The sequence below is a fragment of the Haliaeetus albicilla genome, chromosome 21 (assembly GCF_947461875.1).
Source record: "Haliaeetus albicilla chromosome 21, bHalAlb1.1, whole genome shotgun sequence".
In the NCBI taxonomy this organism is placed as follows: domain Eukaryota; kingdom Metazoa; phylum Chordata; class Aves; order Accipitriformes; family Accipitridae; genus Haliaeetus; species Haliaeetus albicilla.
In genome coordinates, this window is record NC_091503.1 from 17,657,507 (window position 1) to 17,676,105 (window position 18,599).

At 41.6% G+C, this 18,599-nt stretch overlaps 1 protein-coding gene and 1 long non-coding RNA gene across 13 annotated transcripts in view; one reads left to right on the top strand and one right to left on the bottom strand.

Annotated features, from left to right (window-relative positions):
* MAK (male germ cell associated kinase) overlaps positions 1-18,599 on the bottom strand; it is a 35,877-nt gene that overhangs the window by 1,772 nt on the left and 15,506 nt on the right. For 6 of the 12 annotated variants that reach the window (XM_069809073.1, XM_069809076.1, XM_069809074.1 and 3 more), the window contains 6 exons: positions 16,898-17,221; positions 15,661-15,851; positions 14,990-15,120; positions 13,215-13,346; positions 11,198-11,272; positions 1,635-1,763 (listed from right to left, as the gene is read on the bottom strand). In XM_069809073.1, the coding sequence (XP_069665174.1) occupies positions 1,635-1,763; positions 11,198-11,272; positions 13,215-13,346; positions 14,990-15,120; positions 15,661-15,851; positions 16,898-17,221 (982 nt within the window). Of the gene's footprint in view, positions 1-1,634; positions 1,764-9,830; positions 10,992-11,197; positions 11,273-13,214; positions 13,347-14,989; positions 15,121-15,660; positions 15,852-16,897; positions 17,222-18,599 lie in introns of those variants that run through there. The other 6 variants (XR_011329141.1, XR_011329143.1, XR_011329142.1 and 3 more) reach the window with 6 other exon arrangements.
* LOC138690318 (uncharacterized) lies at positions 1,763-9,878 on the top strand. The gene is made up of 2 exons (XR_011329144.1): positions 1,763-2,086; positions 8,788-9,878. It is a non-coding gene; the product is annotated as an uncharacterized lncRNA (long non-coding RNA).

Below are 18,599 nucleotides of genomic sequence, written 5' to 3' on the forward strand. Positions count from 1 at the left end.
TCACTACACATTTTCCATTTCTAATTACAGATTAACAGTGAATTTATTTCCCTTTGGATCACCATACGTAATTCCTTTTCATTCTCACTATTCACAGCAGTCTAGAGATAGCTGCAGATTTTGTCCTCCTGTGAACTTCTTGATCCATGCACTGTGACAAATCAAAACTCTCGCTGTTGCGTTTCAGCAGTGAGTTGATAAGATAATGAAGTGCAGCTCCAGCCTTCCCTGGTGGGCTTATGATCAACTCAGACTATGCGTACACTTAAGCGTATTTTATATATGCGTGCCATATCTTTCCTTCCCTCCCTCTCCTCAGAAGTCACTTGCAAGTTCCTAAGGGGAACAGGTAACTCAAAAGAGCAAGTCAGCAAAAAGACAACATCATTAAGCAGGACCATATCAGATTGGTCTGCCATAGGCCTTTTAGTTAAACAGTTCACAACTAGTTTAGGGCCCTACTATTTCCTCTGAAGTAACTAGAGAAGCATGCTGTTGGGTTTGGATGACAGCTCTAAATCTTCATGTACAGACCAGTTTCTCCTGCACCCTGAGTACTTCTGTTCATCTTCTCTGAATTGGAAACATACCAATGAAGAAGGTGCTCAGAATGTCATCCATACCGTAGAGGATCCAAGGTAACCATTCAGAACAGAGTTCACATTGTTTTTAACTGATGAATGGAACAGTCTTTTAATGTGTTTGTTAATATAATGTACAGCTATATCTTTACTGTATCATAGCTATTAAGACCTGGTTGGTTGTATTCTCATTCGGCTTTTACTTTCTACAGTGTAGCAACATTGAAAGTTTCACTTCACAAAGCACTCATGGGTACCAGACTAGTATCATCTCAGTATCCACAGACTTACACAGCTGACACAGTAAGATGAAGACACAGTGAAACAACCACTGCAGAAACCACAGGGCTGGTAAATAAGAGAAAATAATTTTGAATTACTGCTTATACCATATCTGTAACATTATTTGTGTATTTACTAAGTTGCTTGATGACGGTCTTTGCCTTTTTTGAAATTGAGGCCACTGTAAGCATGGATCAGCATCATTCAATTGCATTAAGTGACATTAAACTGATTAAAGACCCACACAAGACAGCCCCAAGCTACACAAAAGTCACTGTCAAGAAAATTCTTCCAAATCCACTCAAATATAAGACTTTTTTTAAAACTTGAATTTTTCTATTTTGCATACTTACTAGTTGGTGACTGTATCAGTTCCTTCTAGCTACATAAATCATGGATTTTTGTGTCCAGTCTACATGACCATGTACTGTAGAGTTGTGGGGTTACGTATTTTTACAATTCTGCTTAGCCCTTCACCACTAATGAACAGTAGTTTAGCAAATGGTCCAAACCTCCTAGAATTACAAAAGGTTTGCACCTTTATTTTCTCTTTTACCTAACAAATAATAGTAGCAATAGTTTCTCTAGCTATCAGGACTGCCTCTGGACACCTACATTCATTTCACTTATGTTAAGAACAATTTATGCTCAAGAATTTTATTTATAAAACTTGAGGAAAACCTTACTAAGGGCTAATAAGTCTTTTAGGAAGCATGGGAAATGAACATTTCTCTTTGTCTCAGATATGTATGGTAAAAGGATGTTTCTTACCTGATACGGGTGCAGCAAGAGGAGCTAGCTGTATCCGTTGTCCAGCTGATCCAACTTCTTTTTTATGAAAGGAAGGGATATATACTCCTGGTGGGTTGTAAGTAGCACCACTTACAAAGCCAGGATTTCCTGTTGACATTACGGAGTTTTAGTATTTTCAGTTAGGTTCAAAAAACCTTGCCTACTTTTTATAGTCACTTCAAAATATATTTGCAGTACCACAAGAGTACTAAGTAGGAGTGTTCTTTAAAATCTCCCTAGTGCTTGTCTGTTGGAAGAAAATACATATTCATTGTTTGCTTTGTATATTAGCTGGACCCTTTACAGCACTTAACAGACTTGCTAAATTGCAGATCCAGTACATCTGATCAGGATAGTCAGGAGGAATAAAGACAACAGAGCAGGATGAACATTTCATTAGTACCTTCATTAAACTTAGACCATATAGAAAGGTTGTCCTGGGTTCAGCTGGGATAGAGTTAATTTTTACAGGAACCTGGGAGGTGGGGGGCATAGCCGGGGCAGCTGACCTGAACTGGCCAAGGAGCTATTCCATACCATGTGACATCATGCTCAGTATATAAAGGGGGAGCGGGCCGGGGGGTGGGCTCTTCTTTTCGGTGGGGGAAGTGGCAGAGCGTCGGGTCCCGGGTGGTGAGCAGTTGCACTGTGCATCACTCTTTTTGTATACTTTTTCATTAGTACCGTTGTTGTTGTTGCAATTTCTTTGTGTTGTTCCAGTAAACTGCCTTTATCTCAACCCTCGAGGTTCCAGGTTTGGTTTTTTTTTCCTCTCCTCCGTCTTCCCCCCATCCCACCGGAGGGGGGCGGGAGGAGTGAGCGAGCGGCCGCGTGGTCCTTTGTTACCGGCTGGGCTGAAACCACGACAGTCCTTTTTGGCGCCCAACGTGGGGCACGAAGGGTTGAGATAACGACAGATCTGGCCAGAGCGTGTTGAAACAAATTTGTCATACGCATTTCTTATACTAGATAAATAGATGTTAGTCACAATGTTGATTCAGCTGTTTACATGGTGGCGTTTTGTAAGTTCTTATATGCTTTATGTATTGCCTGTAGTTGCGTATCTCATCTCTGGGAGAGTGATTGGGATTATCATTTTGCTGTACTGGGCAATGTCGACTTGTGAAATGATTACATCACTGGTCATGAGGTTAAGCTGTTATCTGTATGAGGCAGTGATATCATTTCCAGACTTTGGGCACCTTCTGTCGGATTTTATTGGTAATTACACCCAACCCATGGGGAAGTCAGGGGGGGATACTTCCCCCCATCCATTCCCCTCCCTTTTCTCTTTCCAACTAATTACAACAGTTTTCGAGAATTTTGAATATCCTTGGGATGCGCAAGCCTGTGTGCTGTTAGTGCTATGCCTCCTGACTATGTTTCAGGTCTTGTCTAGGGCTACAAAGAGGCTCTTTAAGAGTACCACCCAGAGATCTGTCCCAAAGCTGGATATTCATGGGTGGCACGGCGTGTGGGAGGATGTGGGCAGGTATCTAGAGAACTTCTCACCTCCAGTGACTTGGAAGTTCACTCCCGAACAACTGCAGAACCCTCATGAAGTGATAGAATTTTTGAAAGGAAAATGCTGTGGCTATCCCAGAGACACACAACTCACTACACTGTGCTGGGCCCTGGCCGGTATCTACCAAACCCTGCTTGATACTATGCAGCACCCCCAGGGGGAAAAGGGGGAAAAGATGGAAAACAAGACAACATGCACCGTGGCTGCCCCAACCCCGACAACATGCACTGTGGCCGCCCCAACCCCGACAACATGCACCGTGGCCGCCCCTACCACGACAACAGGTAGCATGGCTGCCCCTACCCCGGTGACAGATACTGCCACTAAACCAGAGAACCAACCTGTGCCAGTATCAGTCGCCCCTGTACAGAAAAAGAAACACACAAAGAAATCAGTTCGCTCAGTGAGAGATGAAGATAAACCAGGGTCATCGCGAGAACAGGAGGAAGAGGCAGAACCTGAAATAATTACCCGATCTCTATCCCTGAGTGAGTTGCGTGACATGCGAAAAGATTTTAGCCGCCACCCAGGTGAGCACATTGTTACCTGGCTGCTCCGATGCTGGGATAATGGGGCTAGTAGTGTGGAATTAGAGGGTAAGGAAGCCAAGCAGTTGAGATCTCTGTCTAGAGAAGGGGGTATCGACAAGGCGATTGGGAGAAAAACACAAGTCCTCAGCCTCTGGAGGCGACTTCTGTTAGGTGTAAAGGAAAGATACCCTTTCAGGGATGAAGTTACATGTCACCAAGGCAAGTGGACCACCATGGAGAGAGGTATCCAGTACCTGAGGGAATTAGCCGTGCTGGAGGTGATTTATAATGATCCAGAAAATGCGCAGTCACCCACAGATCCAGATGAAGTCCAATGCACACAACCGATGTGGCGGAAGTTTCTACGAAGTGCACCACCAACCTATGCCAACTCATTGGCAGTAATGTCCTGGAAAGAAGGCTATGGACAAACGGTGGATGAATTGGCTGTCCAACTCCGGCAATATGAAGGAAGTCTCTCTTCCTCCCTACGGGCCTGTGTCTCAGCTGTAGAGGAATTGTCCCGAGAGTTCCAGCAATTCAAAGTAGATATGTCCTCCTCCTCACCTGTACAGGCCCGCATTGCAGTTATTGGGAGTAAGCGTTCCTCTGCCCAAGAGAGAGGAGAGAGAAAGTACACACGACGGGCTAACCTGTGGTTTTACCTGCGTGACCATGGAGAGGACATGAGGAAGTGGGATGGAAAACCTACCTCAGTCTTGGATTCACGGGTACGGGAGTTGCGAGAAAAAGCAACCAGAAAAGAAGATTCTTCTTGGAAAACTGCTGCTCCAGTTTCCCGTGAGCAGTCCCCCGGGCGCAGTAGATGGGCCGATCTCATTTCTGATCCTCTTGAAGGGACTTCTGATTCACATGTGCAAAAAGTGGGTAACAGATATTCTAACCAGGATTAGAGGGGCCCTGCCTCCAGCCAGGTGGAGGAGAGGGACAACCGAGTCTACTGGACAGTGTGGATTCGATGGCCTGGCACGTCAGACCCACAGGAATATAAGGCTCTAGTAGACACTGGTGCACAATGTACCCTAATGCCATCAAGTTATAAAGGGGCAGAACCCATCTGTATCTCTGGTGTGACAGGGGGATCCCAAGAGCTAACCGTATTGGAAGCCGAAATGAGTCTAACCGGGAATGAGTGGCATAAACACCCCATTGCAACTGGCCCAGAGGCCCCGTGCATCCTTGGTATAGATTATCTCAGAAGGGGGTATTTCAAGGACCCAAAAGGGTACCGTTGGGCCTTTGGTATAGCTGCATTGGAGACGGAGGAGATTGAACAGCTGTCTACCCTGCCTGGTCTCTCCCAGGACCCTTCGGTTGTGGGGTTGCTGAAGGTTGAAGAACAACAGGTGCCAATTGCTACCACGACGGTGCACCGGCGGCAATATCGCACCAACCGAGACTCCCTGATCCCCATCCATAAGCTGATTTGCCAGTTGGAGAGCCAAGGAGTGATCAGCAAGACTCACTCACCCTTTAATAGTCCCATATGGCCCGTGCGGAAATCTAATGGGGATTGGAGACTAACAGTAGATTATCGTGGGCTGAATGAAGTCACGCCACCGCTGAGCGCTGCTGTGCCAGATATGTTAGAGCTTCAATATGAACTGGAATCAAAGACAGCTAAGTGGTATGCCACCATTGACATTGCTAATGCATTTTTCTCCATTCCTTTGGCAGCGGAGTGCAGGCCACAGTTTGCTTTCACTTGGAGGGGTGTCCAGTACACCTGGAATCGACTGCCCCAGGGGTGGAAACACAGCCCCACTATTTGCCATGGACTGATCCAGACTGCACTAGAAAAAGGTGAAACTCCAGAACACCTGCAATATATTGATGACATCATCATATGGGGCAGCACGGCAGAAAAAGTTTTTGAGAAAGGGAAGAAAATAATCCAAATCCTTTTGAAGGCTGGCTTTGCCATAAAAGAAAGTAAGGTCAAGGGACCTGCGCAGGAAATCCAGTTCTTAGGAGTAAAATGGCAAGACGGGCGTCGTCAGATCCCTGCGGACGTGATCAACAAAATAGCAGCTATGTCCTCACCGACTAATAAAAAGGAAACACAGGCTTTCTTAGGTGTTGTGGGCTTTTGGAGAATGCATATTCCAAATTACAGTCAAATTGTAAGTCCTCTCTACCAAGTTACCCGGAAGAAGAACGATTTTAAATGGGGGCCTGAGCAACGACAAGCCTTTGAACAAATTAAGCGGGAGATTGTTCATGCAGTAGCTCTTGGGCCAGTCCGGACAGGACCAGATGTTAAAAATGTGCTCTACACTGCAGCTGGGGAGAATGGCCCTACCTGGAGCCTTTGGCAGAAAGCACCTGGAGAGACCCGAGGCCGACCCCTGGGGTTTTGGAGTCGGGGATATCGAGGATCCGAGGCTCGCTATACTCCAACTGAAAAAGAGATATTGGCAGCATATGAAGGAGTTCGAGCCGCTTCAGAAGTGGTTGGTACTGAAACACAGCTCTTCTTAGCACCCCGACTGCCAGTGCTGGGCTGGATGTTCAAAGGGAAAGTTTCCTCTACACATCACGCGACTGATGCCACGTGGAGTAAGTGGATTGCACTGATCACACAACGAGCTCGCATAGGAAACCCCAGTCGCCCAGGAATTTTAGAAGTGATCACGGACTGGCCAGAAGACAAAGACTTTGGAATGTTGCCAGAGGAGGAGGTGACACGGGCTGAAGAGGCCCCGCTGTATAATAAACTGCCAGAAAATGAGAGGCAATATGCCCTGTTCACTGATGAGTCCTGTCGCATCGTGGGAAAACATCGGAGGTGGAAGGCTGCTGTATGGAGTCCTACACGACTAGTTGCAGAAACTGCTGAAGGAGAAGGTGAATCGAGTCAGTTTGCGGAGGTGAAAGCCATCCAGCTAGCATTAGATATTGCTGAAAGAGAAAAGTGGCCAGTGCTCTATCTCTATACTGACTCATGGATGGTGGCAAATGCCCTATGGGGGTGGCTACAGCAATGGAAGAAGGGCAACTGGCAACGCAGAGGTAAACCCATTTGGGCTGCCGCACTGTGGCAAGATATCGCTGTTCGGATAGAGAAGCTAGTGGTAAAAGTACGTCATGTAGATGCTCATGTACCCAAGAGTCGGGCCACTGAAGAACATCAAAACAATCAGCAGGCAGATCAGGCCGCCAAGATTGAAGTGTCTCAGGTAGACCTGGACTGGCAACGTAGGGGTGAGCTATTTATGGCTCGGTGGGCCCACGATACCTCAGGCCATCAGGAGAGAGATGCAACATATAGATGGGCTCGAGATCGAGGGGTGGACTTGACCATGGACACTATCGCACAGGTCATCCACGAATGTGAAACATGTGCCGCAATTAAGCAAGCCAAGCGGCAAAAACCCCTGTCGCATGGGGGGCGATGGCTGAAATATAAACAGTGGGAGGCCTGGCAGATTGACTATATCACACTCCCACGAACACGCCAAGGCAAGTGCCATGTGCTTACAATGGTGGAAGCAACCACTGGATGGCTGGAAACATACCCTGTGTCCCATGCCACTGCCCAGAACACTATTCTGGGCCTTGAAGAGAAAATTTTATGGCAACACGGCACCCCAGAAAGAATCGAGTCAGACAACGGGACTCACTTCCGAAACAACCTCGTAGATACCTGGGCCAAAGAACACGGCATTGAGTGGGTATATCACATCCCTTATCACGCACCAGCCTCCGGAAAAATCGAACGATACAACGGACTGCTGAAAACTACATTGAGAGCGATGGGGGGTGGGACTTTCAAACATTGGGATACACATTTAACAAAAGCCACCTGGTTAGTTAATACTAGAGGATCCGCCAATCGGGCTGGCCCCGCCCAACCAAGACTTCCACATACTGTAGAAGGCGATAAAGTCCCTGTAGTGCGCATGAGGAGTATGTTAGGAAAGACAGTCTGGGTTAGTCCTCCCTCAAGCAGAGGCAAACCCATTCAAGGGGTTGTTTTTGCTCAGGGACCTGGGTACACCTGGTGGGTGATGCAGAAGGATGGGGAAGTTCGATGTGTACCTCAGGGAGATTTGATTTTGGGAGAGAATAGCCAGTGAATTGGGCTGTATGATACCTAACTGCTAAATACCCTGCCAATGCATGTCATTGTATCTATAGTGTCTATATGCCATATCAAGGGTATTACTGTAAGAATTACCCAAATGACTGCGGGATGGACTTTGAAACTAAGCCAAGTACAACAGCGACAGAACTTGAACTGACACCCAGCAATTTCCTCAAGATCAACATCCTCGACCTGCAGAACAAGGGCGTGAGTTGCACCAAATGTACTAGCCACAAATTCCAGAGGCAGCATACAACAACCCAACATCTCACACCATCTCTCTTATCCTGAAGAACTGTTACAACAGATGGAGCCCCAAAGTCATGGACTAAATAAAATCAATGGACACATTAGAGGAATAGTCCATACGCTAAAGGAATACCATTCGCGTGTGTGTGTGTGTGCGGGGGGACGACGGGGACGGACGCAAGTCCATATACTTATATATATAAGACAAGGAAGTGGTAGTGGTCGATTGGAAAATGTAAGATCTGGGCATGATGTAGATGGTATAGAATAAGGGGTGGATAATGTCCTGGGTTCAGCTGGGATAGAGTTAATTTTTACAGGAACCTGGGAGGTGGGGGGCATAGCCGGGGCAGCTGACCTGAACTGGCCAAGGAGCTATTCCATACCATGTGACATCATGCTCAGTATATAAAGGGGGAGCGGGCCGGGGGGTGGGCTCTTCTTTTCGGTGGGGGAAGTGGCAGAGCGTCGGGTCCCGGGTGGTGAGCAGTTGCACTGTGCATCACTCTTTTTGTATACTTTTTCATTAGTACCGTTGTTGTTGTTGCAATTTCTTTGTGTTGTTCCAGTAAACTGCCTTTATCTCAACCCTCGAGGTTCCAGGTTTGGTTTTTTTTTCCTCTCCTCCGTCTTCCCCCCATCCCACCGGAGGGGGGCGGGAGGAGTGAGCGAGCGGCCGCGTGGTCCTTTGTTACCGGCTGGGCTGAAACCACGACAAAGGTTTACACTGAGTTTGAGAGAAAGGATCTTACCTTTTGCTTACAGCTACTTGCTTTACTGGAAGCTCATTTAAGTGCTTCAGTATATGAAAACTAGTGCTCAACAGTACTCTTGTTCAACATGTTCGGCCTTAATCTATCTGAAGTAATGGAACCAAACTTCTCTTGTGGGAAGTGGTGCACAACTTGAAGTTGACTCAGCTGGTTCCACAGTTAAAGGCCTGCTATGAAAGTCAGACCTAATTACCCTTTTTCTTCAACCCGAGTTATAATTCTATTGTGCCTAGTTTTGGTCCAGATCTTTCTTTAAAGCAGTGCTACCTTGGGAAGGTTGACATAACCATCCTCATTTGGAAGCTGAGAAACATTGTGCATTTACAGACAAAATTAGTACTGAAATTATTGTCCAATGCCAGAGGGATCTGTTACAATACTTAGACTCCCTGCTCCAAGGAAATTTCTTACCTTCTCTATGTCTGTCATCACTTGGGACAGTGTTAAGACCGTGCTGGCACAATGTCCAGAGAGAAATGCTTTTCTCTAGTGATGTGGTTCTATATTCAGTAGTATTAAATTTGTGAATTACAAGGCCATACACAGTAGTTTTAATTTGATCTTTATCAAATGTGAGCATTTTTATATTAATATTCAGCATAGTTTCAATGGTAGTTGTAGTAAAACATGCAATATCTGATTTGACAGTTTTTCTGTCTCCTAAACACCTGTCCTCAGTACAATCCCAGAATGTTCCTCTTCACACAGACACTCCCAGTCCTCTGTGATAATTTCAGAGCTCAGGGCAGAGGATCTATAAGCTGCAAAATTGGTCATGTACAAACTCCAAAAGGTATCCTCAGCTAGTTACAGCTGTGTTCGGTCATTGCATATGTCCCTGTTCAGGAGCATTAACAAAAAGCATTCAGCTAACTCAGTTTTGCCAGTCTCCCCAAACTTCTGTCAGTTCTGCAAATAGTTAAATCTCTTTGTGGCTTCCCTGTGTCCAGTTGATGCCAGTCTCCAGTACAGTAAAGAATGACACAAAAGTCCTGGTGAAAAATACAACTTTAATAAAGTATTCTAATTAAAATTTAACTTTCTGGTAGTCTTTAAGTTGTTCTTCCTTTTCAGGAATTTGCCTGAAAAACAAAACAACACAGTTTTAGTGGTTTGTTCACCTGCCTGTGCATATACACACACATATTCTATTATTCCCCTAGTTCCTAATTATTTCACTGGGAGTGGTTCATACCACTGACAGTTCAGTAATATTCCTTAAAATTCTGAGGTCTGAAAATAAGAACATGACAGGCCTCAACTAATATAACCTCAAAAAGACTACTTCTGTCTGCTTCTTATCTACAGCTCAGCAAAGCTGCCTATCTGTCAAAAATTGCTCACCATTTTTTGGTTCTCCTTACCTCTCAGTGTCCAACATCCTTTATGAACCCTTCTGCAGGAAATGGAAGAGTGCAGCCAGGAGGAACAGTCTAGGTGAAACAGAGGGGTCTGGAGGGGTGATCTTCTGTTGGATGAGAACAAGGGAAGGAGGAAAGAAAAAGTTCAATATAACAGAATAACTACAAATAAATAAATTAAAAAATCCTATTGAAAAGCACAGTTCCTTACCTCTGACCACTGCCATACAAAAGAAGGGGTTCCTGCTATAGAAGTATTCATCCATCAGGCATTCAGGAGGTCTGGCAGCAAGTGTGTAGGCAAGCACTCATGGCCATGTCAGCAAGTGCAAGCATGGCCCAGGCTGTATCCCCCACCTCAAGCAACACACACCTGATTCTTCATACAGGATAAAGTCCTTGAGTTGTTTGAGCTGGGTGGCGAGTTCAAAAAACCCTATGAATAGTTGCAATGAGACATACCACACAGGCAGGACACACCAGAGGGGCCAGAAACTCAGGGGGAGGTGAAACATTCCAGCAGCTTTACAATGCTCCCAGCGAGCAGTGTGTTTAGACACTAACTAGGCTGCCTGGAAACCTGAGTTTCCACCCTCTTACACTAAGGTAACTTCACCAAAATTGGTGCAACTACAGCACTGTAAAATCAGTGTAACAGATAGAGAATCAAGAATGCAGTCAATGGTGCAAGTCCCAGGTGCTATTACGAACAAGCAGTCCTTCAGGAGAGATGCATATGCTTCTTCACGATTGCTTCTTCACCATTATCCAGCAACAATGCAGTGACATGCTGTGGATTATAATTAGGGTAATAAAATATTCTCTGTTTTTTAAAGCACAGTAAGTGCTAAGAGTCCAGCAAGGTTTGACAAAACAGATTACAACTGAAAATGAAGTATATGATCATCTGGAATCTGCATAAGTGCAATTTTTACAAGAAAATGTAAAACAAACAGGAAATGTGCAAAGAACCAGGCTATAATTGCTATAAATTACCTTTTGGATCCTCTAATTTTTCATTCAACCTTTCTTTGCATGATAGCTTTTCAATAGGTATAATTAAGTTCTCATCTGTAGACAAGGAAAATGAAAGGAAGAAAACGATGGAAAGACAGAACTTTAGAAAAAGTGTATGAAGAACATGGCTAAGTGATGTAAAAGAAGCGAGGGAAAACAAAGCAAGAAAGAATAAATACCTGACATTTTTGTAACTATAATGTCTTATTCCTATGTTTTCTCAAGCAGGAAATGTTACTCTAACAAGTTACTTTACAAGGTCCTTTCTAATAATGGAATAAAAATGTGATTTACCAACAATGCAATCACATTCCAGTCACACAAATACATAGATCACAAGTTTAAGCACTCAGGCATATCTGCAAAGTTGACTGATCATAACCTTACAATTCTTCATAAATAAAGCATTTATAACTATTTGTTCTTATCTTGTTTCACCTTAGAACAATGTTGTGGATGAGATAAAAAAAAAAACCCAACACTTAAATAAACTAAACATAGTTACTTAAACAGTAAACAGCACAGTGTCAAATTTCAGTTGTGTCAATATGAAAACACATAATTTACAGGTGTTGTGTTTTCGTGCTCAGTGCACCAGCCATCCTGGTTTCGTGTGTGTCTGTCTTAAATGTTGTTGCCTCCCCAGTATATGAAACATCACATGCAATTTAAGATACTGATGGAAATAATACCAAGTATTTTCAAACATACAAAAATGATCAGGTTTAGAGTTTTTTTTTCTTTAAACTTTTGGTAGATATCTAAAGTAAGCCAGTAAGACAACAACAGGATTTTTACCATTAGCATTCATCTTAATTTTATTTTCAATGCAATTCAGTAGGAAGATGTCTAGCTTATTGATGCATACTTTTGGAAACAGCTCTTTGCTTTTTTGTGCCTAATTCTCTTGCAAGACTATCTTAGGAATATATTAATTACTTCTGAGGCACCCAGATACTGTATTTCAGAAAACAAAAAGGTACATATCATGATTGCTTAAAAAAGTCTGTTCTATTCCATCAAAATTCTGGTAGGTGCTGTTATTTTTCCACTTCCTAAAATCTTTCATATAATTTCAGATGAACAACTTGCAGCTCGCCTGACTTTCAGAGGGAAAATCAGGTTTGTTGACACTGCAGAATGGCTACTAAAGTTCTATTAAAAAGGGGTGCAGCATCTGTATGTAAACAAACCTTCTGAAGTTCTTTCTGTACAAGCATGTAAGGCTTGGCAGTTTATTGGCATTAAAGTATTTGGGAGTGACTCATGCTAGCTGGACAATGACTGCAAAGTTGTTAACAAGGTAACCTCCCATAACAGGGTGACAGGACTGTGTACTTAAAGTGTAGGGCTTGGTGGTCAGAAGACAGATTTTAGTCTTGAGTCTGATGCTTTCCTCAATGAAATCTTAGATAAGCTGTTTAACTAGTCTTAGTCTTCACTCTACAAAATCCTGATAATAATGTTCTTCACAAAACGTAGTACCAAAAGGCACCTTACTGGAGGTTCCTTGCTGAAGATAAGGGGACTTTTCATGCAGCAAAGTATTTAGGACAAAGCTAGCAGATTGTTAAAAGACATGTTTAGAATATTAGGCAGAACTTTTATTACATGAGCACACCACCCACCATCTTGTTTTCACATGTGAGACTGCTGTTTGATAGTGTTCCATGGCACGCTGACCAGGCAGTAATGAGGTCAAACTATTTGCTTAAATTAACACAGTAAAATAATGGTCTAAGAGGTTTATGGACAAAGTTTATCTTGACAGAACTTTATAAAAGGGGCTGCTCTATCTTCCTTTATGCTCTGAAAGCAAAATACATAGTTTACATATGAATAAGCTGTTATTTTAAGAGTCTGTCATTAAAACAAGAGAAAAAAAAAAGCCTAGAAGCTAAGCCTGACAACAGAAGTTAAACCAGATGGTCTTAACTAAATCAGTTAAATAAAGTATGATGAGATACAATGTGACCACTTTTAATTACACTTTTACCTGTAGTATTTCTGTTGAAAGTCACTCCTCCTCCCGTATGTGCCAGCGGTTTAGAAAAGAAGTGGTTGTTCCAGGTTCCATGCGATGCTTCTCTATTGACTGCTGCTAAAGAGACACTCTTGGGGTTTACACCTTAGAAAACAAATTATGGAAAATGTTATAAACATTAATTTTCAAACATAATTCAACCAATGAAAAATTGTCATTTCTAGAACAGTAAAACAACACTGAATTCTTTGTGGTATAATGTAAACACCATTAATGTAAAAGAACAACGTCCATTGATTAGGTTAGATTTTTCAGCGAAACCATGAAAACTAGAGACACTGATTTAAGAACAATTCTCTTGCTTTCAAGAGAACTTTTAAAAGCCTTTTTAGTACAGTTACTTGGTTTCTATAAAACTGTAATCTTATTATTGATATTTTTGACTCTCAAACAATTAACACAAATTAACAATACCTATCAAAAACTAGGGTTCTCAAGGCTGAAAATAAACTATTTCTTCAAGGGATAAGTTAAAAAGCAGGATAAAGAGGTTCTTGTTACTTCAGCATGTTACGAGCATTACAAGAGTTAATGGGATTACACAGCATGAAAGCAGCTCCCAGATCTAGTGGTAACAGAAATAAAGTAATATGGATAAATAACAAATATGCTCCTTGGAGCTATTATTCTCTTAAGTGCTGAAATTAATTATTTTTTACACCTATGCCTTTCTCATTGAAAACTCTACTAAAACCAGAGAGACATTAGAAGCATGCTTAAAAAAAAGATAAGAAATACAGATGAACTTCCCATTTGTGTTACCTTTAGATAGGGAACCTCCCCCCCCCCCTTTTTTTTTTCTGTTTTTCTTTTGGACTTAAACTGTTGAGTCTCTGGGCATCCTATATTTAACATTCAAGAAGTGATTTCATATTCAGAAGTCATCACTGGCCTAATGAATTCCTGAAAAATTAGTGACACATTGTAACAAAACAATTTGCCTGACAATGGGGAATTCTCTGTGAGGCACCTAAACTCTCATACGTGGATTACAGTAGAAGTCACAATACACATACTGTAATTGTGCAAACCATCATGGTAATAAAGAAAAGACAGTAAGTAAGACACCAAGGAAATCATTTGATTATAGACTATATTCAGATACTAACTGAAGGAAACATTCCCTTTTCTCTCTCCTCCTTCCCATTCTTATTCCTAGCAATTACATAATTTCATATTATTTTCCTGATAAAATCACCAGATTTAGACTAAGCTATCTATTTATTTTTAAGGAGGATGATTGCCTTGGGAAGGGAAGCGAGTGTGTGAATTCCCACCAGTGTGAGTGGCTAATAATTCTAAACACTTCCTACCAAGAAGGCTAACTGTGCTTATCAGAACTTTAAGTTAAAAAACCCCCAAACCTCCTGACTCTGCAAAACTGAGAACTATGCACTATATGTAGTTTCTTTAGTCCTCAGATACACTTGCTTATGGGTCAATTAGGATATATTCCTAGGAATCCAAGAGATGTTGCATTCATATTACTAAGGGTTTTACATGTTACTGCAAGCAGTGTTGAGCTCCCTTCCACGTTTACATAGCCAGGAACTTCTGTAATCAGTTGTGATGAGATATATTCCGGGAAAGGCATTTAGTCCAAAACTTGAAAATTTAGCCTGGTTATGAAAAACAAAATTATCCAGTGTGAAGTCTAAATTTTAAATGTACTGTACGTAGATTGTTCACAGTTTGTATTTTGCATATGTATTGACTTTTACCCTTACCCGGTAGATATCTTGATTGTCTTAGATAGTACTGTTTTGCTGATGTATTTGATCTTCCAGAATCACTTGTCATCAGAACCTTATTTTCCTCTCCTGGCTGGATATAGCATGAAGCTTTTGGTTCTGGCACACTGAAAAATCAAAATGTGCAAACAATGTGACCAACAATTCCAGCTCAGAATACCACAAGCTGACCCTAGCCTGAAGAGTACAGTGCTCTTCTCTTATCCTACTTTTATCAGTAGAATTTATTCCCACAAAGTAACAGCCAAATCTCATACCTCATGAGAGTTTGACCTGGGACTTGGAAGAAAAACGTGTATCCAACACTACGGAATAAAAGCAAATGTGGATAACTGTGGCAGAACTTAGTACCAAACTTAACCAACAAATGCAATGAAGTTGGTATGTCTGCTTTCAGTAAAACACATCGTTTCTTAATAACACAACAAACACCTAAACTGTACAGTGCCTGAAAACAAATTTGATTCATCTTGGATATTACTGGCACTGTATCAACACCACACCCAAAGCTGGTCTGCTCGTACAGCTCTTTGCATTCTTGCAGAATTCTGGTGACTTAAAATTTAGCAGATTAGTCTTAATCAATCTATGAAGCTACTAGACGTTATTTACTAAAAAAATTGTGATTTTATAATTATAGGACTTACCTGAAAAGACATTCCTTGTTTTTCTTTTCTTTTAACAGTGCAATGCTAGGCTTCTTTGAACATGACATTCCAAATTCAGTGTCATCCAAGCCATCCCAGCTATCCATAGCCTTTACCAAAGTCTGACCCCATCGTCTTCTGCAGCTTTTAGGACCTACTGCACCATTCTGAGGGCCACTAGCTGCTTGCTTCTATTTTAAATAGGGGAAAAAAGCTTCAATTAAATTCTAAAATTTTATATTTTGTATCTAGTTCGCTTCCTGACTATTGCTTAAGAACTTTGAGGGAATTTTTCCCATTGTGTTGTGCCTATTTTGGTCATAGTCTCAGAATGATTTTAAGCACAAAACATAACAGTAATGCCGGTAGGCATTTTGAGTGTAGCTCTTTTGCACTGCCATCCTTAAATTGCTCAAATCTACCTGAAGTAGTGAAGTTAATGTTCTGTTTGCAGACCCAGTTCAGTGCTCAGCCTCTGCTACTGGTACCTTGCTGAACTCATGCTCTCAACAGTGGTAGATGAACTGTCAAGAGGTAGGGGACAGTGGTGCAGAACATTCACGGCAATCATGCTCAGGATTTAGGTGTGCTAACTGCTGTGGCCCCAAAGTAAATGTAGCAAATGAAAGAAATTAGTCAGGCCTTTCCTTAACATTCTCCTCCAAAGAAATTACTAGATTTTAAAACTATCCTTTCATCTGACTGTAGTTTGCTTTCCAGTATTTTCTGAATATCTATTATTTTTAACATACTTTATATTGTAGTTCAGTGAGTATAAGTGGAAAGCAAAATGAAGATTACAAACCAAATTTTAATACTAATCTTGCTAAAAATCTTACGTGTTAAATTCTTACAAGTTTAGGAACTGGATGAACTTTCTCAGGTATTTTCCTGCTTGAGGCAAGCAAAGCTCTCCCTTCCCACTTCTCTATTGTATACTAACAATATTTTTGTGAATAGTTTCTCCAAGGTCAATAAACGACAGGTGTCATAACTACATTACTGCATAAGCATGTCAGTAAAGGCTATTATAAGTGAACATACATTGTTGTTACTAGCCATCTATTCTTCTAATTTGCTGTAAAATTTCAGTAAGTGGCCAGTTATATTCTTAGTCCCTAATTATCTATGTGTATGCCCTCTAATAAAAAGTATGACAATTTTCAAGGGATCGCTTGGTTGAATATAGTAAGAATTTTTAATAAAACCACCTAAGTATTTATTGAAGAAAACTTACCGGTGATGAGATTTTATTAATAGCTGGAAAAAATGGTTGTGCCTGTGGCTGCTGCTGCTGTTTTGGTACTTGCTGGTTAGCTGTATTCTGAGGCAACTGAATTTGCTGGAGGGGCTGGTGGTTAACCTTTGACAGGGGTTGTGGCTGTGTTTTGTCAGGGACATCAGGTGAAGACAGAGGTTCTGGCTTGGATATAGCTTCCAGTTTTGGTAAAGCTGGCTTTGGCTCTGTTGGCTGAACTGGTTTAATAGGCATCTGCTTCTCCAGATACTGTGGAGGAGGTCCTAGAACCTGGCCAACTTGAAAGTAAGGGTACTTCAAAGCCTAGAGAAGAAGATACACTAATTATACTTCAAAAAGTTGACTTTGGTAACCTCATCAAGGATCTAGGCAGGTTTCTGAAGCATTTGAGCAAGCTCTACAGCACAGATGCAAGATGGATGCATAATGAGATCATATGTAAACAGTGTGTATTGATAACTGTCAGTTCTGTATTTTAAACTCTTCCCATAATATAATTTAGTAAGATGGATCCACTTGTACATATTACAGCAGTCATGTCCTTTCTTTCCCTCCTTTACTTCTAGGTTTTGTGGAGTCTTTGTTTTGAGGTGCATTTTACATTCAACACCATTCTACGTTCATGCAGTAACAAATTTCAGTCTTAAAACAGGTAGTCTCCACTACCTTTACCACGATTTATTACATGTTGCCACTGCTAACTATATTTTGGGAACTCAATGAACAGCTTTTTTTTTTTTTTTTAAATGATTGCCATTTAATATTACTGGGTTTTACAATTAGAGGATGTTAATGAGCAAAGTTTCTCCTTCATTTTCTTATCACCAGCTTTCCCTGGTTTTGTTTTGCTTTTAAGTATATTAACTGTGGTTGCTGTGCCTTCATGGTGTTTATTAGGAAACTCCAGTGTCCGTCTTCAGGCAGATGTGTATTTCATTCTTTTTCTCTGACCTTTTCATATCCACCACTAGAAACACAGCATGGACATATCTTACCACCACAGCTCCTCCTATGTCAAAACAACACATTCTGCTACTTCTTCTGTGTAGGATCCTACTCTTTGTTAGTTCTCAAAGAGATGTTTTGCCTCAGCTGCACTTGAGAATTGCTGCCTTTGTACACATTTCCATGTATATGCATTAAACTCTCCCTTTTGGCTGTGGATTACACAACTGCTGCAGCTGCTTCCTTAACAACTCATTTGGGCAAAAGCTGGTTATTTGCTTTCATAAAGCGCCATGCAATATTCTATGTAGGGATGCATAGCACCGGACTACAGTTAGATCTCAGTGACTGTAACAATAGATACGCTTTATAAAGTAGAAAGAAACGGTTGCTGTATTTGGTTCCATTTGCTTAACCACTTCTGAATCACTTACATTACATCCACCTAGGATAACCTGCAATATGTCCTTTTTCTTTCACAACTGTATTCCCCTTTTATACCTTCTAAATAGGATTGCATTAGGTATGAATACTAAAAAAAATTAAAAAAAATCAGTAGAATGTGACCATCTTTGGTACTTGAAATACGTTTTTAAAAATTAACTTTAATTGTGACCTTTGTGACCTATTGGTATGTTCTTCACAAAGTTCTTTCCTTATGACTTAGTACAGTTTACATCCCATCTCCAAGTAAAAATAATCCTTAACTCTTTCGTACTGCATTCCATCTGCAGCT